At 38.3% G+C, this 24,568-nt stretch overlaps 2 protein-coding genes across 2 annotated transcripts; one reads left to right on the plus strand and one right to left on the minus strand.

The window, feature by feature from the left end:
• Positions 1-1,867: 1,867 nt before the first annotated feature.
• LOC145806016 (uncharacterized) lies at positions 1,868-3,546 on the minus strand. The gene is made up of 4 exons (XM_082901628.1): positions 2,825-3,546; positions 2,520-2,741; positions 2,230-2,322; positions 1,868-2,137 (listed from the first exon to the last, which is right to left on the minus strand). The coding sequence occupies exons 1-4, from the start codon at positions 3,014-3,016 to the stop codon at positions 1,982-1,984; spliced, it is 663 nt and encodes a 220-aa protein (XP_082757754.1). The 5' UTR covers positions 3,017-3,546; the 3' UTR covers positions 1,868-1,981.
• A 15,667-nt stretch (positions 3,547-19,213) lies between these two features.
• On the plus strand, positions 19,214-22,584 carry LOC145806431 (uncharacterized). Its single transcript, XM_082903360.1, has 4 exons — positions 19,214-20,959; positions 21,056-21,583; positions 21,679-21,777; positions 21,986-22,584. The coding sequence occupies exons 3-4, from the start codon at positions 21,748-21,750 to the stop codon at positions 22,379-22,381; spliced, it is 426 nt and encodes a 141-aa protein (XP_082759486.1). The 5' UTR covers positions 19,214-20,959; positions 21,056-21,583; positions 21,679-21,747; the 3' UTR covers positions 22,382-22,584.
• Positions 22,585-24,568: the final 1,984 nt, after the last annotated feature.

A 24,568-nucleotide genomic window follows, 5' to 3' on the forward strand; every position in this document is an offset into this window, starting at 1 on the left:
GTCCGTCACAGAAGGTTTTTGGAGACCAAAAGTGAAGTTGGTCGCGGAAAATCATCATTTGCGACAACATTCTTTGGTCGCGGAATGCTCTTGAATTTGTCAAAATTGATCCTATTGCGACTAAGAATTTGGTCGCTAAAAGTCTACTTTCTGCGACCATCTATTTTGGTCGCTGAAAGATAACCATTTGCGACGAAAATATTGGTCGCAGAAAGTAGACTTTTAGCTACCAGAATAATTCTAGTCGCGGAAAGTGAGCATTGGCGACGATGGTTTTGGTCGCTGAAAGTGGACTTTTGGCGACCAGAATAATTCTGGTCGCAGAAAATGATCATTGGCGACGAAATTTTTGGTCGCTAAAAGTGGGATTTTGGCGACCAGAATCTTGTTGGTCACAGAAAGTGAGCATTGGCGACGAAAGTTTTCGTCGCGAAAAGTGGGATTTTGGCGACCGTGATCTTGTTGGTCACAGAAAGGGTGTGTTTAGCAATTCCTAGAGGCTTTTTGCGACTAAAAACATATTGGTCGCAAAAAAACATTTAATTTCAAAATTGATTCTTTTAAATATAATGCTAAATTTTTTGTAATACCTATAATACATTTGCAATTAATACATAATTCATGCCCATCCAATCAATTTTAATATACCAATCCAATCTAAAAAAAAAAAAAACCATCAATTATAAAGTCAAAATAATAATTAATATATTTACAACCACCTGTCAATATCAACATATTACATGCCCAAAATAACCATCCATCCTTATAATAAATTCACCACATCAAAAATCAAAAAAACCATCAATTATAAAGTCAAAATAGTAATTAATATATTTACAACCACCTGTCAATATCAACACATTACACGTCCAAAATAACCATCCATCCTTACAATAAATTCACCACATCAAAAAATATTTAACAAAACATCAAAGATTTCAAATGCATGTCATATTTGTCCGATGCGAAGTATCTCAAAAACTCCACATATATATATGCACAACTTAGAATTAATGCATCGGCAAACTCAGATCCATAAACATGCATGACTACGCCTCTAGCTACCTACCTGCAATAAAAAAATAAAAAAAAATTGAAGAAAGCGTTGTTAATAATAATATATTTGTTTACATTTCTAAATAAAAAATAAAAAAAAAACCACAACACCACCACATTATTACCATCCTTACAGTTCGTGTATTATCTCCTCCATCACTAGTTCAATCCCTAACTATGTAAATAGAATTATTATCCATGTATAGATTGTAAATAGAATATTCTGTTAACAAGACAGTCATAGAAATGTAACTATGTAACTATGTACCTAAATCCAATAATTTAATACCAAGTCATGTACTGAAAATAAGGCACCTCAACCTATGTCCCTCAACCATCCAACTATGTACCTAAATCCGAATGAAATTAACCTATGAAACCAATCAAATCAATATTAGACCATCATATGAATGGATGCCAACACGACAGTCATAGATCAACTGTCAAAATCAGATCTATGAGCTGATAAATTGAAACAAATCCCAGAAGTATTCACAAACCATCAAAAGCAATAGTACTTACTCATCAAAAGAGTCGTATCCACTACCATTGCCCTGCATTTGTCTCATAAAGTGTTCAAACTGCTCAAAGCGTCCTTCATATGATTGAATTATCCCTTTCAGTGATGCTACCTCTTCTTTAAGGCCCTTAACCTCTTCATCACGTGCTTGTGATGACCTAGTTGTAGACTTGAATGCAGAAGACGGCTTTGGACCAACCCCGAAACCTCTCAAATACCCTAAACGCTTCCCAAGGACTTGAACAGTAATTTCCTCCTGTGTTAGCGGAGTTGCTCCGGGCTGTGAAGATTCCTCACGAAGTTGGTCCATCTTTTCCTGTTTGTGTTAAAAAAAGAAAAGAAAAGAAAAGAAAAAAAAAAAAAAAAGGATCAACAGTTATCCTATTTTACAAGTACACTAACTAGTTAAGCATTATATAGGACTATGAATAACAAATATAATGAAGGTATACTTACATATAACTCCGCACAAACTGGTTCAATCCAATCTTTTTTTTTCTTACTCCAATGTGAGGTCTTGAAAAAATCTACAATGTGAGGCTCCTTTCCAGTTTCAATTCCCTACATGAAACATATAAAATGCAAGCTTAGTAATATTGTTAATAAAAAAATTGCAGCATTAACTATAAGTTTTAAAACAAAAAATATGTTACCTCAATTGAGATTGCTGCTGAAAATGACCTTGAACCCATGGTGTGATTATAGGGTAACTTTTTCCTGTTGGCTATATTTCTTGTTGACCGTTTCTACAATGCAATAGAAATATTAACTTAAAAATCAATATCCAAGCATGGTTCCTATATCTTTCCCTCCATCTCTGCAATTTCCTTACTCTGTCTCATATATAATTGTATATTATTTGAATTTCAAAGAAACTTGGGACCTTTGAGTTATTCATTGTAGTGCAATTAAAAGAAACATCCATGACTGTTAAGTTAATTACCTTGTGTGTGTCACCAAGAAACACTTCATCAATCATGTATCTCCAATCTTCTTCGCTCACCCCAGCAAATGGTTTACTATAAGGATCTGTACCTTCTTTCACCAACTCTTTGTAATGTTCATGCATATGATATCGCCAGCCTTTAAACAAATGTGTGGCCTTTGTGTCAATGATTTCTTGTGGAAGTGGACTCTCATCATATCCTTCAATCTCAAACTTATCCTGTCCCAATTAAACATAAAATGAAAATTAAACATCTTATATATTAATTACTTCAATCTCAACAACTATAAAAATTAAATTACCCGCAAGGATTGTACAATAGCTGCTCGAATGACTGGTGGAACGTCCTCCCAATTTTTTGTTCCTTGCAATGGGGCTTGCAATCGAATTTGTGCCCCCAATTCGTTAGCGGCCTTGGTGGCATTAAGCCCCACAAATGTCCTCCTCTCAATAGAAACTCCAACAAAAAGCTTCTTCCCACCATGTTGGCTCATGAGTCTACTACTGTTCTTACCCCTAGTTGGACCTCGTACTCGCTTTGCAGATGGACCTATATTATAAACACAAAATGAAACACTATTATAGGCTGCTGCTAAATAAACTTCTGTTGCTGTATATACAGAGCAGATTTTAAGAACTCTCTTTAAATAGCATATGTGAATGAAGATTACTATGTGTCATATAATGTTCATAGGTTGCTGCTGCTGCTGCTATATAGGTTGCTGTAGATTTTAAGAACTCTCAAGTTTAAAGCATCATGGAATGTATATGCCTTTATTCAAGCTTGCTATTATGTCATGTTCATGATTATAAGATTACTATGTCTAAGATAAGATGACTGAACATGCCTGTAATCCTGACTATATCAGCCTCGACTGCATAGAATGGTAAAATTATTTCAACATTAGGAACATGTAGATGCTCTGTTCTATTGGCTAATTTTTCTGGCCTAACTGCAGCAAGATTTAGCTTCTTAACTTCTTTAACTAACTGCAGCAACCTCCAGGAACTGGACATAGGCCTTAACAGGTTCAAAGGTGAATTACCAACTTTGATTGCGAATTTTTCAACTACTCTTCAACAGCTGATTGCAGGAGCAAACCAGATATCAGAGGGAAGGAGGGAGAGGTTTTGATCGTAATGATATTAGATCGTAACCAATATCGCTTTGAGCATTACCAAAGACCACTTCAATTGTAACCAACAATACCACTTTATAGAGGGCAGAGGGAAGGAGGGAGAGGTTTTGCTCAATGGCAACTGCTCAAATTCTGGTAATATGTTTATTTGTTTGATTGAATCAAATACTTATTTTTCTCTATATATTTCTTCTCTTAAGCTTTACAAGATAAGGGTAGGAAAAATAGTAATTCTAAGAATCCAAAAAAATAAACTAAAAAAAATGTCTAGAATTTGTAATCAAAGATTAAGATTTATTTATACTGTGCTCCCACAATAATAACTTTAAATATAGACATTTGTTTTACAAGTATAAAATACTATTCTTGCATATGACCGTTTATCTTAAGATTACCCCTAAGAAAAATATTCTAACTCTCCTATTAATTTGAAAAACTTGTCAAGGATTAATTGCGTGAAAAATACTATTTCCAGATATGACCATTTATACCACCGGAGTGGTGGTGGAGTGGAAGGTGTTGGCCTTTTACACCAGTGAGTAAGACTCGATTTCTAATGGCATAACTAGCGTTTTTCATTTATGGTTGAAACTGATCGTGTTGTGCTCCGTGCGTGACTCTACCTTCTGAGTTGGAGGTTGATGCAAAAGAGCTACTGGCTGAAAATTAAAATCCTGTCAATCAACTTGGTTTCTTCTACACTTTGACCAACTATTAGAAAACATTAATTAGATGGCATAAATATCAACTATGGGGAAACTTACGTCCAATTCTGATGAAAGCATTAGATCAGAAATCATGTCAATAACCCCTGGTAGTTGGGAATCTTGGGATAAGGTTTTGTTGAGTTGCACAGTTATGTTTTTATCCTCTAGATTTGGCCTTGAATGATTTACTATATTGTAAAACTAATACTTTATGGTTTTCATTCTTATGAAGGCTGTTCAGCTCAACAAATTTGATTACAGACTTTCAAATAGGTTGGACACAGATTTACAAAAGCTTAGATGCAGAGTTAACTATCATGCCTTGAAGTTCACTGATCCTATAATTGACATGGGTGAACAATTGGTCCATCGAATGAAGATGAGAAGCAAGCATTTTATTGCCCTTCACCTAAGGTAATCTCTCTATCGAATGAAGATGAGAAGCAAGCTCCTGAGATAACTAACTCAACCTTAAGTTTTTACTGCTTAAGACTTCGTTAACCTCAGTTAAATTTCATCTCTGAAGCTCATAATGACCACAACTGACAGACCAATCTTGTACTTTTCCAGTGCAGTCTGAGCTCCAGAGAGTTGGTTTAAACACGAATTCCCTTCTGAGACCTCAAATCTCAAATCACACGGATAAAAAAAATGCCTCAAATATCAGGGTGAAAGCTCTTTAACCAAAAAGAAGAAGAACAGGAAAGCCTAACTCCAATGTATCAGAATGCTTCAAATTCTGCTGCAACTGCTTCGAATAATATGATACATATACCTAACAGTGCTTTGAATCCATTGAAGTGCTTGATAAATAACCTAACATAGTTTTGAATCCACTGTTAGAAAAATAACTACTAGTCGAAGCCCTTTGCCTGCAGCAAAGGTAAAACCTTAGGGCATATGGAGGAGCAATGTCACTCAAAAAGGAATAGAAAGAGAGGGGAAAAGCTATAGACACAACCAAGTCTGATTGGCTTCTTTCTTAAAACCAGTAGTGAAAAAGTCATTTGACTGACAGCAAAAGATAATTATCATATTGAATTTGCAGAATGCTTTGACACTGCCCAAGAGATCAATACAATTCAATCTTAGCAAATGGAGAACATCATTGCAAATGTATTGCCAAAATACAGAGTTGCCTACTTCAGAAAACAGCTGGACATAGGTGGAGGGAATGTCAAAGACAAAATCACAGAGATCGCAGAGATTGTGAACATCACAAGCAACCTAAAGAGGATCAAATTGATACCATGAATTTATTATTTCCCTTTGTAGAGATCAAAGAAAATGACTAGAGGAAATAAGAACAGAAAGAACAGAAAAAATAAATAATTAATTAAAAAAATGTGAGGGTAGGGAACAGATTAGAACTCCTAAGGGTGGAATGGTAAGGTTGCTCCATTGTGATGTGGCACAGAGTATAGTATGGGCAGCCCATATATTTACAGGAAAGAGACCTACTGAATTGTAGTTCATTATATATATATATATATATATATATATTCTTTAGGTGCCAAGGGAAAAAGTTTAAAAACAACATTCACCACTAGTGGGCTAATATCCAGATGTTGCATGCATGGTAGTCCCAATGTGAAATAAAGGTTCCAGATTACAAAGAATGAGGCCAGAACAATATCATTATAAAACTACCCATTATAATTCCTTCATGACATGTCATAGTAGTCCTAGCCATGATATCCAAATGAAATATTGAATGATAAATATAGCTTAATTTACATAACAAACAAACTGATATAGCCAGATCTGTAACAATCACACAATTGAAATGAGTTTCGTTAATTTACAAAAAGGACAGCACCAGCTGACAACCAGTTGAAGATACACTGTCTGGATTACTAAACAATAAATGCCTTGCACTCTTTATTGACTAATTGTCTCTCACTTTATCTTTTAGGTGCCGTTTGTGACTTCAAAGATCTCTTTTTTCATTGTCTCTCACAGATTGTCTCTCACAGAGTCATACTTCAATACTAACAAATTTTTAATCATAATCACTCAAAAAAGAGTAAGCATGTAGTAACACTTACCAATATCAACTGTTTGCGAAGATGGAGAGGCATCCACAGGAGATAGACTTGCAAATGCATCCACAGGAGATGCAGCTGGGAGCTCAACCAGGTTTGCCTCTGACATTGAGGTCGTCGACCTCCTCTTAGTGGCTTGCCCAGGTGGCATCTGTGCAGTCTTTGTGTCTAACAAATGAATTGTAAGCAACCAAAAGTAAAAATTTAAAATGCATGACAATTTATGAAATTATAAGATAACCTAATACTGTAATATTAGAACCACATTACAAGTCAAGAAATTATCAACAAAAAAATTCATTACAATTTGAATCATCACTAAACATGTCTTCAATTTTTTTATCAACAAACAAAATAAGATTATATATAATGAACACAAATACATCAGGAGCATAGCTATTAAAACCAAACAAATCCAGCAGATTCAGATTAATACACAGATTCAGACAGATTCAGCATTAAACCAGATTCAAGCAGCAGATTCAAGCAGCAGCCGCATTTCAGCATTAAACCAGCAGATTCAAAACAGATTCAGCAGATTCAGATTAATACACAGATTCAGACAAATTCAGCAGCATCACCAAACAGAAGAGAAAAAAAAACATAGAGCACTTCAGCAGCAGCACACAGAGGAGACAGTAGAACAAACACAGCTTCAAACAGATTCAGACAGATTCCGATGTTTCCAAATGGACCACAATGAAGCAATAGGTACAACATTCCAGACTTGTTGTAACTAAACATGTCTTCATTAACAAGGCCATGCCATTACAATCAAGAGCATTACAATGAAAATGACTTGATAATGCAAAAAATAAAGGATATTACAATCAAGGCTCTATATCATCATCTGTATCCGAGTTACTATGACTATGAAATTCATCTTCATCATCACTAGGATCATTTGAATGTTGATCATTATCATCACAGATAAAATCATCTCTGTTTGGACCCTCTACATGTACACTTGTACTAGATTGCAGAACCACTTGACTTGGAATAATATCAGGTGCAATATCAGTCCTACGTAAAGTGTTGCTAATGGAATCTGCAATGCTGATTTGGACAATTTCAGTGGTCTCGTCCTGCTGGAACACATCATTCGGAATAGGCAATTCATTAGCATCGGGATCTACATCCTCAAGCTCCGGCACATTCCATATTCCTCGACGTTGAAATCGCTCTACGACTTTCCAATGTTCACCTAATTTGGTATCATTGACATAAAAAACTTGTTGCACCTGACTTGGCAAGACAAATGGGTCATTTTGATACCAACGGCTTCTTACATCAATGGTTGTCAAATGTGTTTCAGTGCGAAATGTTCTGTTGCTACCAGTGTTAAACCATTCGCATTGAAACAACACAACTCGATGCCCGAACATGTATGTCATTTCCCAAACTTTATTCAACTGACCATAGAAATCAATTGACATACCATGATGATCCCCTTGAACAACCAACCCACTATTTTGACTTTTACGACGGTTGTCTCGCTCTTTCGTGTGAAATCGAATGCCATTACAAATACAACCTGAATAAATATTCACTATTGCACTAGGACCATTAGCTAATGACCACAACTCATCAGTTGCTTCCGATGATCCTTCAGCTCGTAATTGATTTATCTACATGAACATGTGACAAGGATGCATGATGTTAATATCAATCTACGAACAGTGAATTATGTTTATGATGAGAGGTTACATATTATCTATGTATCTTATATATTACCCGCTCTTTGAACCACCTAGGAAATTCTTCTTGTTGTTGTCTTGTAATGTCATGTACATTTGCATTTTGTAACTGATTCTTGTGTTCTCTACTTGAAAAATCAAATGTGAATAATTAGTACTTGAGTGTGATCATAATGAAAAGCATTTTGCATAGACTTAACTAAATGAGAACATACTCTAGATATTCATCAATTTCAGGACTATTATACAAGATAAACCAATGAGCCATTTTTCTTTCATTCTCAGACACGTCAACTGCCCTTTGAGTTAGCCCAAAAGTACGGACTTTTTGTGAAAAAACTGAATGCCCTGAGCCAACATCACCACCATCTTCATTTCTTTCCTCTCTGTTAAATACGGTTTCAATCCCACCAAGATACATAGAGCAAAAAGTTAGGCATTCTTTGACAATGTAAGCTTCTGCAATTGAACCTTCTGGGTGAGCTCGATTTGCTACATACCCTTTCAAAATCCCGAGTAATCTTCAACAAATAATATGAAATTATTATGTAAACCATATATATGGGTATACTATAATATTAAAAAATATATAATTTCACATAAAAGAGCATAAAAATACCTTTCGATAGGGTACATCCATCGATATTGCACTGGCCCTCCAAGAATGGCTTCGCGAGGCAAGTGAATAGCTAAGTGAACCATCACATCAAAGAATGCAGGTGGAAAAATTTTTTCTAGCTTGCAAAGTATGAGTACTATGCTCTCTTGTAATTTTTCCAAATCATTCACCCTCACTGTTTTTGAACATAACTGTTGAAAGTAATTTCCCAACTCAAACAATGCAATAGAAATGTCCTTGTTAAGATACCCACGCATTCCAATAGGAAGAAGTCGTTGTATAAGGACATGGCAATCATGGCTTTTCAAACCGGATAACTTGCCGCCCTTTGTGCTCACACACATAGAGATGTTTGCTGCATACCCATCAGGATACCTAATCGATTTTAAGAACTCGCAAAAACCTTGTCTTTCCTTTAGGGACAATGTGAACAATGCAATGGGCTTTTCAAAGGACCCATCCGCGCGCCTCTTTAAGTGCAAATCCTTCCTAATTTTCATATCCTCTAAATCCATGCGTGCTTTTTCCGTATCCTTGTTCTTCCCATCAATGCTCAACAAAGTCCCAATTAAATTATCACATATGTTCTTCTCTATGTGCATGACATCGAGGTTATGTCGTAACTTGAGTGTCTTCCAGTAAGGCAATTCGAAAAATATGCTTTTCTTTGTCCAATTCAGGACGGTATTTTCATCCCTTTTTCTTTTTTGGTTGCTTGGATGCTTTCCAAATGGTTTAAATGTTCCTGAATCCAATTGATTTAAAATTTGTTCTCCTGACAACTCCGAAGGTCTTGCTCGATCATCTGCCTTACCATTAAACAGCTTACTTCTTCGCCAAGGATGGTCTTCAGGTAAGTATCGGCGAGCACCAGTGTATCCTATCTTACTTCTTAACCGTTGTGATGATGCATTCTCATTACAATTGGGACAAGCCAAATATCCTTTTGTACTCCACCCTGACAAGTTACCATATGCAGGGAAGTCATTAATAGTCCACATAACAGTTGCATGCATTCGGAAACTTGCCCCAGTTGAGGCATCATAAGTAACTACACCATCTTCCAATAACTCCTTCAACTCGTCAATTAATGGCCTCAAGTAAACATCAATATCTCTCCCGGGTGCTTGCGGTCCAGGAATAAGCAATGACATCATGGAAAATGGTTGCTTCATACACTTCCACGGTGGTAGGTTATAAGGCATAACTACCACAGGCCACATACTATATGAGTTGCTCAAATTTCCAAAAGGGTTGAAACCATCGGTGGCCAACCCTAACCTCACATTACGTGGTTCTTGGGCAAACACAACATGTTGCCTATCAAAATCCTTCCACGCCTCACCATCGGCTGGATGCCTTAAGATGCCATCATCAACACGTTTTTCTTTATGCCATCGCATATCTCCAGCTGTTTTTCTCGACATGTATAATCTTTGCAACCTTGGTGTCAACGGAAAATATCTCAAAATTTTATGAGGTATCTTCTTACCTTTGCCATCATTCATTTTGTATCTAGGCTCCTTACAAATTGAACAATTTTCTAAATTTGCATTTTCCTTCCAAAAAAGAGCACAATCATACTTACATGCATGAATAGGCACATATCCTAAACCCAAATCACGTAAAAATTTCTTCGCTTCATAAAGGGTCCATGGAACCTTTTGATCACTTTCTGGTAAAAGGTCTTTCAATACGCCTAACAACATGTCAAAAGACTTATTGCTCCCCTTGTTTAAAACTTTTATATGAAGCATCTTAACGACAAATGATAACAAAGTAAACTTCTGACAGCCAAGGTATAATGGACGACGAGCATCCTCTAACAATTTATCAAAGTTTCGTCCATCTTCTCTTTGCTCATTATCATTCTGCTCACCCTCTTCATCATCATCAAAAATATGCGCCATGTGACAGTCATTTAACATATCATACAATTCATCTTCCACGTGAAGGCATTCATTGGTTGTCCCTTCATCACCAACACCTTCAATGTCATTGTCATTATTCCACACACGAGGTTGATTGACAGAAACAGTTTCCCCATGGTGCACCCAAGTCTTGTATGAAAGTGATATCCCTTTTCGGATCAAATGATATTCCACATCCTTAAAGGTATGATGTTCAAAATTTAGGCAATCCATACACGGACAACGAATTCTATTATCTACGCCAACATTTGTCATTGCAAATTGGAGAAATGACTTAACCCCTTCTCTATACTCCGAACTCAATCTATTCCTAATTGACATCCAACTCTTGTCCATATTTGGTGACCTACAAAGTGAAGATTATGTTAGGTGAATAAAGCAAAAACCAATTAACTAAAAATGAATTTTATTCCTATTTTGGAGGTTAATTTTGTTATAAGGTGAAAAAGTTATTTATACGCTTTAGGCAAGCATCAAATCTCACATTCCTTCCTATATTATTCAACTATAATAGTTATTGATTCCATTATGGTTGTTTTAGTATTCAATAAGCATAATATTGAACACTAATGCTGCTGCCAAGAAAAGAAGAAAAAAAATATTAAGAACCAACAGGAAGTTGCTACTGCAGCATGAAGCTGCTGCTACAGCACAAAGAACCAAATTATATTAACTGAAAAGAGAAAAGAGAATAGATATGGATTATTTGAAAAGAAAAAAGAGAATAGAGAAAAGAGAATATCTCACCTAGGACCAACACTATGGATATCCAATAGGGAGAGAGAAAAGAGAATATCCAATATATACATAAGAAAGGAATGGTGGGAATGCTTTTTAATAAAGTGTACAGATATATTCAATGAACCATATCTTCATCTTATAGATTTGTCAAATAAATTATTTGTTGTGTACAATTTATAGGATTATTTGTTTTTTTTTTTAAAGAAATTATCGAAGTGATAATTTTTTTTACAACATAGGAGGTAAGAATAAGTTAAATAAATTAAAAACATCTAATTATTAAATTGTTAAAAGTCTATGTATGAAAATCAAATGATAGATATTAAAAAAAAATAAATCAGAAAGTATGTATGAAACTCAAATGATAGAGATATAGATATAGACATAGACATAGATATGGATTCTTCACTAGAAATAGAAATGAGGGCAGTGAGTTGACAAATTGCAGAGAGCATTCGATGAAACAAGAGCAATTTACTAAACTATCTAAAACATGCAATTTAAAAAAAAAAAATCATGCCCATATTAAGTTTAATTTATTCATTTTAGATTATCTATATATACTAAACTATCTAAAACATGCAGCCTGGTCAAGAGCTTTGTAATAAGTTAATAACAAACTTTTTAGAAACAATAATTTTAAATAATGATAATGAAGATGTCCATGATTAATGAGAATAAAGCATGACCAATAAATTTCCATGGCATTGCGTCTTGCTAAATCTAAAAGTTCAAGTACACTGGACCAATCACTATTCATTGACTCATAGATTAAGATAGGACTGTATTTCATACATTAAGATACGACAAAATTAAAGACAAAATTAAAGACAAATAAAGGGTCAGTAACATATTACAAAGGTCATTAAAGTATAGTTCATTTCTTTACAGAAGCAATTAAAGTTAAGTTTACTCCCAAAAATATTAAAAATTCTTAAAAATCAATGCACATTTGAGGTTGACTAGATGCTACATTTTGTCTTAGCTATATGGCCAAATAACATGAACCTACTCTCACACTTTGACCCCTAAAATACTTCTTAGCATAGACCTTGTATTCAATCAAGAGTGATGCTATAATTACATTCTTTTTATTTTATTTTATTTTATATCATATGCAAGTCTTGGTCTAAATTAACATTAGTTATAAACTATTATAATATTTAATTACAGGTCAATTATGGTAGTGAAACAAATAAATTGTCAAATCAAAATTAATTACAATCCATTGTGATAATTGATTATGTCTTGAAGTGGTGTTACTGCCTCATTGTGATATTTTCAATTACGGCCAAAATGGTTTGGTCTTATGTCCCTATGTGACTATGATTAATAGCTTGAATTCATTATTTGGTATGTATAGTAGATTTTCCTTCAAAATACTTACATGTGCAAGGTCAGTACTTACAATTCTTATAGCAAATAAACCATATACTATTTCTATTTCTAAGAAGAAAAAAGGGCCAAAAGCCAAATTGAAACAATCCAAAAAACAAGGACAGAGACTATGCATTATTATTCATTCAAGCACCATTGATGATATTTGCAGTGCTCCAGTGAGAAATTAAAATCCATGTACAACAAACAGTCCCTTAAATGTTTCTTTCTTTTTTTTAAAGACACTTCACAGAAGCTTGCGATTTGCATTTCGAGCTGCCTCTGGTTCTCCATATCGGGAAATTTCGGGGACCATTTGTGCACTTTCTTTTCACCCTTCAATGGCTTCTTCCAAATAGACATTGCAAGAAAGTGGGTATATGTACTCTATGTTCAATCCTTGCATTATTATGAACATGTGAATTTGAGTCTCTTGCTCTCACTAAAAATGGTCACATGATGGTTCAAGTGTGATGTTGAAGTTTGTCTAACAAAATGAGAAATGTTTTAGACAACTAATTAGCGGTGGCTCTAATGATGTGGCAGTGGGTCTCACCCACTACCACAATGTGTTCGTGAGCAATGCTATAGACCACTAATTTGCTATCACTAATCCCACCACTAGTGAGGTGGCAATTGAAATGAAAAAAAAAATATAAATAAATAAGGCACAATGTTTGTGCCTTGTTTTTTTTTTTCAATTGTCACCTCATTAGTGGTGGGATTAGTGATGACAAATTAGTGGTCTATAGAATTGCTCTTATTAGTACAACAGCTTTTATTTGAAGGAATTGTCACGTAAAAATGTTTAATACAACAATGTAAAATAAAAAGCATATAATAGGACAGATATTTCATTTTGCTCTGCATTGGGTATTACATAAGAAAGAAGAACCTTTCATGGTTTTATTATTCAAAATTTTGAAATCACACCTTTTACAAATCAACCATCACTTCACCATTTGATCGAGCCACTTATCACATCTTTAAGATTGGAAGTGATTTCCACTATACACTGCCCTATTATAGTGCCATGCTCATACTTTAAAGCCATAGCTCCGTATGGATAGACATTTTATTAAACCTTTCAATTTTCTCTCAGTTTCCAATATAAGATTCATAAGTAAGGCGATATAAATTTTCTTAAAAAATAAGTAAAACTAATTTTGAAAACTCCCAAAACTTAGATATATATAAACTCACAATTTGCCTTACCTGAATTGTTGCAATACCAACTCAACACCACACCCCTTCCAAGGGAGAAAATGGGACTAAGATATGGGCAAATTTATTTATTTATTTTTTATTTTAAATAAGGTTATGGGCAAGTTGGAAATGAAATACAGTCCTATCTTAATCTATGAGTCAATGAATAGTGATTGATAATGAATTTATCATACATTCAAAAGATCTGACTCAAGCCTTAACACTGGACCAAAAAGACTACGGTTGCTTTCTATTAAAAATTTCCATAATATCTTGTCAACTACATAACACTATTAATGTAACAATTGTGTATCAATGCAAAATTTAGCAGAAAATGTGGATAATTCCTTTTGTGTACTCATAGTAGTAATAGAATTCCATTAGAATATTCAACTGGACCAGATTGACCATCAATTACAAGCCTCCTTTAAGGCTGACAAATAAACAGACTAGGTTTAAAACAATACTTAGCAACAAAAGAAAATTTTGCAACTTACAGGCATCCACGGTTACCATATTTATATGACTAATTAAAGGATGTGTAAAAGCATTAATCTGCTTGTAAACCACAGAAAGTAACCAAAAATAATAATATGATAATAAAGAGACTACATATAGACATGAGCGGAGCTACAAGGAGGTGAGTGTGATCAATTGACCCGAAATGAATTTTGAAAATGTTTTTCTTTTACCAATGTATAATTATGCACAATTTTTTGGGATTTTCAGAATTGACCGAAGTGGAATTGTTAAAAAAACCAAAGATGGAGTTGCAACGATGAAAAACAGGAACACTGGGGACCATAAATCGATCGATTATATATATATATATATACATGAACAGAGAGAGAGATTGAGAGAGAGAGACACTAACCTGGTAAGTACAAGGCGGAGGCGAAGATGAAGAGCGGCAAACCCAAGGGACGAAGTGAGGAGATGGTGGGTAGGGCTTGATGAACCGATCGGAAGATCAAGGAAATAGGAAACTTTTTTTTATTAAGGAAGAGGGCAACAATGAGGGAAGATCAAGGCTCAGGAACATTTTTTATTTAATTTTTTTCCAAACGACGTAGTTTATTTCCTTTTCGCGACCAACATCTGCTGGTAGCCAAAAGATTTGATGTCCCGCCATTTTTTTTCGCGCTCCCGCCATCACGTTTGGCGACCACATTTTCTATTTGGTCACAAATACTTAACTATTAGCCACCAAAAAAATGTTGGTCACTAAAACACCATCATCCGTGACCAAAATAAATTTTGGTGGCAGATTACTATACTTTTTGTGACCAACTAAAAATAGGTGGTCACTAAAGGTGTTTTTTCTTGTAGTGAGAACACCATTAAGAAAAGCATTGGTGACGTCCATTTGATAAAGATCCCAGCGACGGGAGGTAGCAACAGCAATCAAGCTGCGAACAGAGGTGAGACGAGCAACAGGAGCAAAGGTCTCTTCATAGTCAATACCATATTCTTGGTTAAAGCCTTTGGCAACAAGGCGGGCTTTGTAGCGCTCAATAGATCCATCAGAACAAGTCTTGATTTTGTATACCCATTTGCAGCCAATGGCAGACTTGCCAGGAGGAAGATCAACAATGTCCCAAGTATGGGTTTTGGCTAATGCCTGCAATTCAGTAGTCATAGCTTGCTGCCAAAGAGGATTAGAGCGAGCCTCACGATAGGAGGTCGGTTCATAAGTAGAAAAAGCAGTAGAGCCAACAATAAAGTCACGAAGACGAGTAGAAGGTTGTGTTACCCGGCGTGGTCTAGCAGACGGAGGAGGAGCCAGAGGAAGAGACTCAGCAGGAGAGGAGGAGTCCGAGGAAGCAAGAGCAGGACCATCAGAGGGAGCAGGGGCATGGGACAGTCCAACAGGCAAGGCGATCTCGAGAGAAGCTGGCGTGGGTGGTGGAGGAAGATCATCAGAAAATAGATCAGTGGAAGGATCAGTAAAAAACAGAGAGGGTGAGGGAACGGACAAACGGAAGAGAGAGAGAGAGGAAAACATTTTGTGTTCCCAAAAGACCACATGACGAGAGATACGAAGTCGTTGGGAGAGAGGATCCCAACAACGATACCCTTTATGTTCAATACCATAGCCCAAGAAGCAACAAAGGCGGGAACGAGGTTCAAGTTTGGTACGTTCATGAGGTTGGAGAAGAACAAAACAGGCAGAGCCAAAGACCCGAAGGTTGGTGTAAGGAGGACGGGTGCCGTGCAGACGCTCATAAGGGGTGTGATTCTGAATGACAGGTGTAGGGATACAATTGATAGTGTAAGCAGCAGTGAGAGCTGCCTCTCCCCAAAAATGTTCCGGACAAGAGGAAGATAGAAGAAGAGCACGAGTAGTGTCGAGAATATGCCGATGTTTCCGTTCAGCACGTCCATTTTGTTGAGACGTACCGGGACAGGAACGATGAGGTTGAGTACCATGACTCTGAAGGAAGGAAAGAAAGTCAAAATCTTTATATTCCATGGCATTGTCGGAGCGAAAAATCTTAATAGTTTTAGAAAATTGTGTGTTAACCATTGCAGCAAAATTGTAATAAAGTTGTTTGAGCTCAGAGCGACTTTTCATAAGGAACAACCATGTAAAACGGGAAAAATCATCAATAAAAACAACAAAGTAGCGGGCTCCGCCCATAGTGGGAGTAGGAGAGGGTCCCCAAATATTAGAATGGATGAGATCAAATGGTGCAAGAGAAACAAAATCACTTTTATTAAACGACAAAGCAGGTTGTTTAGCAAGTTGACAGGACACACAATCGAAAGCATCAGAGCTGACAGGACCTAAATGACCACTAGAAATTAAAGTTTTTAAACGACCAGCAGAAAGATGGCCTAAACGACAGTGCCAAAGCTGAAAAGGAGATAAACGAGGAGCAGTGGTAGCAGTGGTAGGAGCTGTGATCTGAGAGGAATCCGGAACATGAAGATGGATAAGTTCGTAGAGGCGTCCATGCTTACGGCCTATCCCAAGGGTTTGCCCCGTCCGAGGGTCCTGCACCAAACAACCAGTAGGAGAAAAGGTAACAGTTAGACCATGCTCACATAATTGACTAATGGAGATAAGATTTAAAGTGAGAGCAGACATAAGATAGACATGAGATAAAGATAAGTGAGAGGTGGAAACAGAACCAACATGACGTACAGAGAGAAGAGACCCATCAGCAGTATGGATAGAAGGGACATGAGGAGTAAAAGAGATAGGAGTAAAAATAGTAGAGTCAAAGGTCATGTGATTACAACAAGCGGAGTCAAAGTACCAAGAAGTGTTACCTGCGGTGACAGACAAGGCAGGAGAGGAAAGGGTACCGGATTTTTGCCAAAGATGTTGAAACATGGCTTCGACATCTGTGTGAGAGAAGACTGGAGTGGAAGGATCTATAGGGAGAGGGGAAGGTAAATCCTCTGAGGCAGCAGCAGCAGTGCGTTGAGCAGGGAGTGATTTAGACGGAGGCCCAGAACGATGTGAGGTGCTGCGGGAAAAATGCCCGGGGGAAGGACCATTGCGAGAAGCACGGGCGGGATTGCGGAAGCAATCTTGCTGAAGATGACCAGGACCAGTCTTGTTGCAAAATCGACAGAGGCGAACAGGACAATTAACCAGAAGATGAGTCGACGGAAGACTGCGATTTTGACAGTAGTTGCAGAAGGTTGACTTCTGGGATGAAGGAGAACTCTTAGTCTGGGGAGTAGCAAGAACAGAGTCCACAGGGTGCGGATGGAGAGTACCAAACCGAGTTTCCTCTGACAGGAGTTCAGAAATTGCTTGCTCAAGAGTGGGTAAAGGAGTGCGATGGAGGAGAGATGCTCGTACGGGCTCAAAACGGGAAGTAAGAGCCATGAGAAACTGAACCAAGCGATGTTGGTCACGGTAAGTAGTAAACAAGGCAGCATCCTTAGTACAATCCCATGGAGGTTCAGAAAGAGCGAGCTGATCCCAAACAGAATACATTTGGGAGAGGAAATCATTAATGGTCTGAGTTGTGTCTTGGCGCATACGGTGAAGATGACTCAGAAGCTGATATTGGTGCGCAAGGCCAGTAGTCTGATAGCGTTCTTGTAAAAAATCCCAGATGTCCTTGGCGGGAGAGGAAGCAGAGTCAAGTTGGAACCGACCAAACTGAAGGCTGATAGATGTAATAGAAGTATTGCGAAACCAGGTAATGATCTGATAGTTTTTACTATCCCAATCCTCCAGATGATCGATATATTTGGCAGCGGAGTCCGCGGTGGCAGCGGAGTCCGTGGTGGCTTGGATAGGTTTGCACACATCCCCAGTGATGATGCGCCAAAGTTTCTTTCCTTTGAGAAACCCAGACATAGCTTGTGCCCATAAGACATAGTTAGTCCCGTCAAGAACAACGGAAATAGGGTGGTGAGAGGAGTCAAGGCGATCCATGAGGGCAAAATCGTACTTTCGAGGTGGAATTTAAAAAATCCAAGGGTACCAGTGAATTCAGAAGGTCGAAATTAGGGGAAAAAGAGTGAACTCACCAAAAAATAGGACCAGAAAAGCACTAAATGGGCTGGTCAAAATTCGGTCAAAGGCGCGACGCACGTTAGCAGAGAGGTGCGCGGCGCACAATAGCAGCGGACAGCAGGCGGCGCACGAAAGCAGGAGGGCTGACGTCGGCTGACGCAGAAACACGCGGCTCACGTTAGCAGAGGAGGCCGCGGCGCACAGTAGCGCGGGACAGTGCAGAGGCGCGTAGAGCGCGTCAGAGAACGAGAATGCGCGTGGCCTTAAGTTCCGGAGGCGCGTGAAGGCGCGTGGCACGTCTTTTGGTGATGAATTTGGTGGCGGTGGATTCGTCGTGAGGAGACGAAGAGACTGGTGTGGTTGAAGAGGGAAAACAGAGAAGGTCGAGAGATGCAACAATCTGTCCAAATGTGATGCAGACGAGAGACACAGCAGTCTGCGAAGAAGAAAAAAAAAATGTAGAGACTAGGCAAAACACCTGTGCTCTGATACCATGAAAGAGAAATAAATGAGGTATGTATATTGAATTTGTTGTACCATTACAAGGGGTGCTTAGCTCGCTTCTTATAGCCTATGCGAGGCATGCGAGACGCGAGGCACTGAGCCGAAAGCATAAAGCAAACAAACATAATAATAACAACTTAATGCTAAAGTATACAAAGTAATAACAACTAAAGAATAAACAATGCTAAAGTATAATAATAGACTAAACAATGCTAAAGTATAATAATAGACTAACACTTCATGTGATCCTACCGGATAAATATCGGCAGTGAATAGTTTTCCAAGATGAATAGTACTCCGCAATATAAATTTTCTCAGACAGAGCAGAGCACTCTTCCTGTCAAGCTGATTATTTTCCGGTGATCCTCAAAGAACATGAAGCTTTTCCTTTGTTTATTTTTTATTTTGAGTGTTTTGTGAAGTTTTATTTTATTTTATTATTTCTTCCTCCCTCCTTTATTTGGATATATAATAATTTAGGTGTTGTAATAATTCCCCCACCCTGCTTCTTTCTATCCCATTCTTTAATCGCTTTCCCTATATGTATATATCTGACATGCCATGCATATTCATGCTTTGCATCCATGTTTCATTCATATTGATTCGGCTAAGTTTGCATCTTTGTGAGTGGATTTCATCAATTCTTATATGATTTTGTGTACTATCGAAAGGGTTGCAATGATTCACATGTCATATCTTAGAAGTCGAATCTTTAGTTGCATCTCATGAGTGAATTGCATTGAGATTTTGTATATAAGATCATGCATATTGTACTAACTTTGTTTTGTAACTGTTCGCGGGACGTCGGTAAATCTGTTAGTTTTTATGCTTTAGCATCCCATTTGTGTGTGTTTTTCTTACTATGTGTTAACATTCTACTATGAGGCTAATTGCTTAACTGATAAACTGTTTGAATGCCTGTGGATGAATGGTTGTTACTTGAATTGGAATGCTTCGATGAATGTACGTTTAAGCCCACTTTGTGGTGGCAAATTCACAAACTTTAAGCCCACTTGAGGTGGCAAATTCAAACTCTTTTCAAAAAACAAACATGAAATCGAATTGTTCCAATTTGAGCAAACTAGTCTATACTTTGTATGCTTCACATAATAAATTTGAGGATTTACTAAATAATCAGAACATGAACATATAAAGAAAATAAAATTCATATCATGGTTTAGTAGAGGCGGATCTTTGATCGGGTGAGCGGGGTGCTCATTATTGACCTTCCCCTCTCATACCTAAGGTTCCGAGCCAAGTATCCTTGGTTACAACGAACAGTGGCCTTGGCACGAGTCATGGGTTTCCTAATTTCCCAAAATATTAGGTGGTGACTCTAAGATCTGATGACGCAGTCCATTTTTGACAAAATTTCAATAAAATGAATTTTTAATAAAAGTTGCCAAATCTGGACTCTCATCTACGTTTCACATTGCACTCGTGAGACTAGATCAAAGAGATCTCGAGGGTCCGAACTGTTTAACGCGAACGGGTACCCCCTGGGCATGTTAAATGGGGCGGGGTTGGCCTCGCCACTCTATACGGCTATATGAGCTTGACCTCCCTCTTGAGGGAAAATTTGATCGGTGGCTACTGGTAAGCCTGGGAGGTACACATCTTTGCACTTTACACTTTTGGTTCAGCATTTCCTGCTTTGTATCTGTTCAACACATGTGGTTTCTACCTTGTAATTTCTGCATATGTTTATGTTGTATGCTTTCTGCTTTGCATTTTCTATATCTGTTCAAATTGTATGCTTTTCTGTTTTGTATTTTCTATATTTGTTCAAATTCATTGTTGATTATATCATTGCATTTTCCTTGCAGCTATGAGTGTATGCTTATTTTTCGACTCTAGCCCTAGAGCCTGTAGTGGAGCTTCCATTGACAGTTCCCTACTGACGGAGATATGACGGTCAACTCCACCGTAAGACTCGCGAGTCCTTTTCATTCTTCAGGAATTACTTTGACATAGTAATTACTCATGAGGTAACCCAAAACATAGTCATTTTTGTCTTACAACTGTTCTGACTCACATATTAGCAACTGACAATGGCTAATAATCTGTTCACCTTCTATGTTCAGATCACGTGGCAGCCATGGGCCACGATACCGACAGGGATTCAGGGCTAGTATAATGCGGCTTAGGGCATTTCTTGTTATCGCATTCTATTTGAGGGCCTAGTTTTCCGAGTTTGGTTCATAGGCGAGCGACTCATGCGTCAGACCATGGGTTTCCCTGTTTCGATCACTCGATGGCACCGCCAGAGTCCATGAGGTCAACAGGCAACCTATCTGCTGAAGAGGTCATTCAGTTCATGGTGGGCCTGGAGGTAGACTACTTTTGAGTTGAGGGCGATTATACAGTCTTCATTTAGACATACTTCATGCCATCTTTAATCGGTGTTCGTGGAGGCGAGAAAGCGAGAGCTCCTGCTGCGAGGACAACGCCTAGAGTGACTAGGGCCCATGGGAGAGGGACTTCTCGGGCGAGGCAAATGACTGGTTGGCCAAAGCTTCCCACTACACTTACATGTTGGCGGCATACCGGGGAGGCTTACCAGATCCCTATTGAGCCTACACCAGCCGGGCACGAGCTTGCCAGGGTTCGAGGTCCAACTCCAATATGTACCATTGTTTACGTTTTGCATGCCATATTTCATTTCAGCTATATTTATAGAACCTTGATCAGATAAATGTACTTGCAGGCATCTATAGACTACACCGGGGACGCTCTCAAGCTGGCGGCTTCCCTAATGAGGATGGTGTAGAGAAGCATGAGCCTGCTCAGTCTCTACGACATTCAGGTAACCTTCTCCAGTTTACGCTTCATGCTATCAATCTTTATGGAGATACACTAACATTTTAACTGTAATCTGTTCCATATTGCAATGATTTGATACACTGCATCTGATACATTGCATTCAAATACCATATTCATACACTCATGCTGCATACCATCTGTGTATCTAATACATACACTAAGATTGATATGTTGACAGCTGCCATTTTCAGATCCCAGCTATACCGGGTGCGCTGGCAGGAGCAGCATTAGGACTAGCAGTACCTCCTCTAGCAGTAGGGAGGGGGGGGAGAGAGTCTCCAACATCCAGCCGAGGTAGAGCCGATAGCACCCAAGATGAGAATGGTTCTTCAGAACCCATTCTGAGTGATGATGACGCTGAGACGAGTGACTTCGAGGAGGCAGTGAGTCCAGAGTCTGAGTCCTCTGAGAGTGGAGACGACTGTGACTCTATATCTGAAAGTGGAGGTGATGCTGAGCCAGGTTCTGAGGTGGAGAACGGCGATGATTCTGGTTCCGATTTGGCATTTGGTTTAGACAGCGATACAGATGGAGATAGCTCTGAGCCCCTGTCTAGGAAGAGGACGAAGAGGGCCTCTCAAGCCTGAGATGGCTGGCGCTGATTTTCTGCATTTTTGCTTAGTTTATTTTGTTAGTAAAGTTAGCATATTGTACAGCCTTTAGACAGGTTTTATTTTCTTTAAAAAAAACTTGTACTGCACTTTTGTAAAAACAACCATGATCGGAATGAAAACCAGCTTTCATTTGAAAAAGTGTTGTATTTCGCATCATGAGCACCGCATTGTATGAAAACGAGATTGGATTTGATAATGAAATTTAAATACTTGTACTGGCACAATGTTCTTAATCAGGCAATGAACCGATCAAACAACTAACAAACAAAGTAATATAATTTGATAAACAAAACAGCGACAACTCAATAAACAAAATAACAATAACTAGATAAGCAAAAACAAAATAACTCGAATGCAACTCAACAAACTTGCTAAAGTTAAAAGGACTCAAAACAAGACCTTAAAATGCATAAAGAATAGAACAAAACACATTCCTTCAGCATTGCCCAACACACAGGTGGACAATAGGATAGACAAGAAGGTTGTCGGCCATGAATAGAGGTTGTCGGCCACCAGTGGTGGCCGATTGGCTACCAAAGTGGCCTATCGGCCATCAATGTGAGGAACCTTCAGATTGTTGCCACCTGGCTTCCACTTACTGCCTTATCCTCTACCAAAGGTAGAGCTTCGTGATTTCTTTATTTCAGCTGCAAATTCTTCACAAATGGAGCCATTCTTTGCCCAAAAACTCTCGAATTGGATTGCAACTTTAGATGGCTCGGAAAAGATAAATTTCTGAGGTTTCGGCATAAATGCACTATTCTCGCTGAGTCATACTCCACTTTTGTTTTCCGTTCCTACACGTCGCGGCTAGATGTTGGAACCCAATTACAAATGTCTTTAGCTTCGGGGGACAAGAGACATGCCCGACAATCGAGGAATTTCAAGTGCTAATGGAGTCCCGACGTGATGAGGAAATCCTGCCTCAGCCACGTTTTGGTCACATCCAAGCTTTGGAAAGAATGTGTGGGCTTACTCTACACAAGGCCCGATCCTTGGTTCACAATGGAGAGCTGGATATTCCCAGCCTGATCCATCGATTTTCTGAAGCCAGTGACCGAGGCAACCTTCTTTGGCGAGGTTTTTGACAACACGCCCTTTGTTTGTGCATGTTAGCTCATTACTTTCTTGCCCCCAGTTTTAGAGGGTCTAGCATTCGGCTAGTTAAAGTGGCCCAAGGCTTGAAAGAGGGCAAGAGCTACATTGGTTTGGTGTTGGCCGAGACTTTAATGGGCTTAGACGCCTTCCATCGGCGAGAGACAAACAAATTTGTAAGGAGTCCACTACTTCTTCAGGTAGTGTTTCCCGCCCTTCCTAATATGTGTTTCTCTCTTCTCTCGGCACTCATGCTTTGTTTTTCTCTCAAATCCCTTTTCTTACTTTTCTCTCAACATATACCTCTCTATTCTTTAATCTCTATTTTCTTTCATCCCTCTCCAAGTGTGGCTCATGGACAGGTTGAAGATAGTGGATACATGCCCTAAATACTCAGCACAGGGCTATTTCTTTCGCCAACAGCTAGTAGATTTCCCAAACGAGGGATGGTGGTGCCATTGGATGTGCAACAGGTCTACTGTTGACATTGCTTGGCGTTGGTCCTGGTTTGATCTGTCCAAGATGAGCTACAGCATGACTCAGCAACCTCGCATTCAGCTGATTGGCTTGACACACTGTGTATTTTACTTTTCGTTCCGGTTCGGGCGTCAGTTCGGACATGATCAGATTTGCCCAGAGGAGGGGGTAAAATACCCGGTTTCATTCCCTGTCCGAGGTTCACAATTGGCTAGATACCCCACTACTTGGAGGACGAGAGAGCTTCTAACTCCTGCCTCTAGTTTCAACTGCGCACTTCCTGGTGAGTGCTTGACTTGGCTTGAAGATGAGGCGCAGACTGGGCCTACTTTAGCATCTGAAGCTTCTACGAGCTCAGAGAGGGGACGCAGGAGCACTTGACTCATCTATGTCCTAAGTTTGTTGTTTTGATCTTTACTTTTCAAGTTTTCTTTTTGAATGCAATAAAAACAACTTTTATTTGTATTGAGAGTTAGAAAACTTTGTATTGAAATCAATGAAATTGAATTTGTGAACAATGAAAGTTTTCATTTTGGTCCAAAAATGGTCTAAGCTGTAAAAAGATTAATTTGAACAAAATCAACTTTT

This window comes from Camellia sinensis, chromosome 13, assembly GCF_055761805.1.
Source record: "Camellia sinensis isolate YWXY chromosome 13, ASM5576180v1, whole genome shotgun sequence".
Lineage (NCBI taxonomy): Eukaryota > Viridiplantae > Streptophyta > Magnoliopsida > Ericales > Theaceae > Camellia > Camellia sinensis.

What these genes read in the sequence shown, in the direction of transcription:
- LOC145806016 (XM_082901628.1), bottom strand. Translation starts at nt 3,016, where the DNA reads ATGAGCCAACATGGTGGGAAGAAGCTTTTTGTTGGAGTTTCTATTGAG. An exon ending in CTATTGTACAATCCTTGCGG is followed by an intron (nt 2,742 to 2,824) that starts GTAATTTAATTT and finishes TAATTGGGACAG; the next exon opens with GATAAGTTTGAGATTGAAGG. An exon ending in TTCTTGGTGACACACACAAG is followed by an intron (nt 2,323 to 2,519) that starts GTAATTAACTTA and finishes ATTGCATTGTAG; the next exon opens with AAACGGTCAACAAGAAATAT.
- LOC145806431 (XM_082903360.1), top strand. Translation starts at nt 21,748, where the DNA reads ATGAGCCTGCTCAGTCTCTACGACATTCAG. An exon ending in TCAGTCTCTACGACATTCAG is followed by an intron (nt 21,778 to 21,985) that starts GTAACCTTCTCC and finishes TGCCATTTTCAG; the next exon opens with ATCCCAGCTATACCGGGTGC.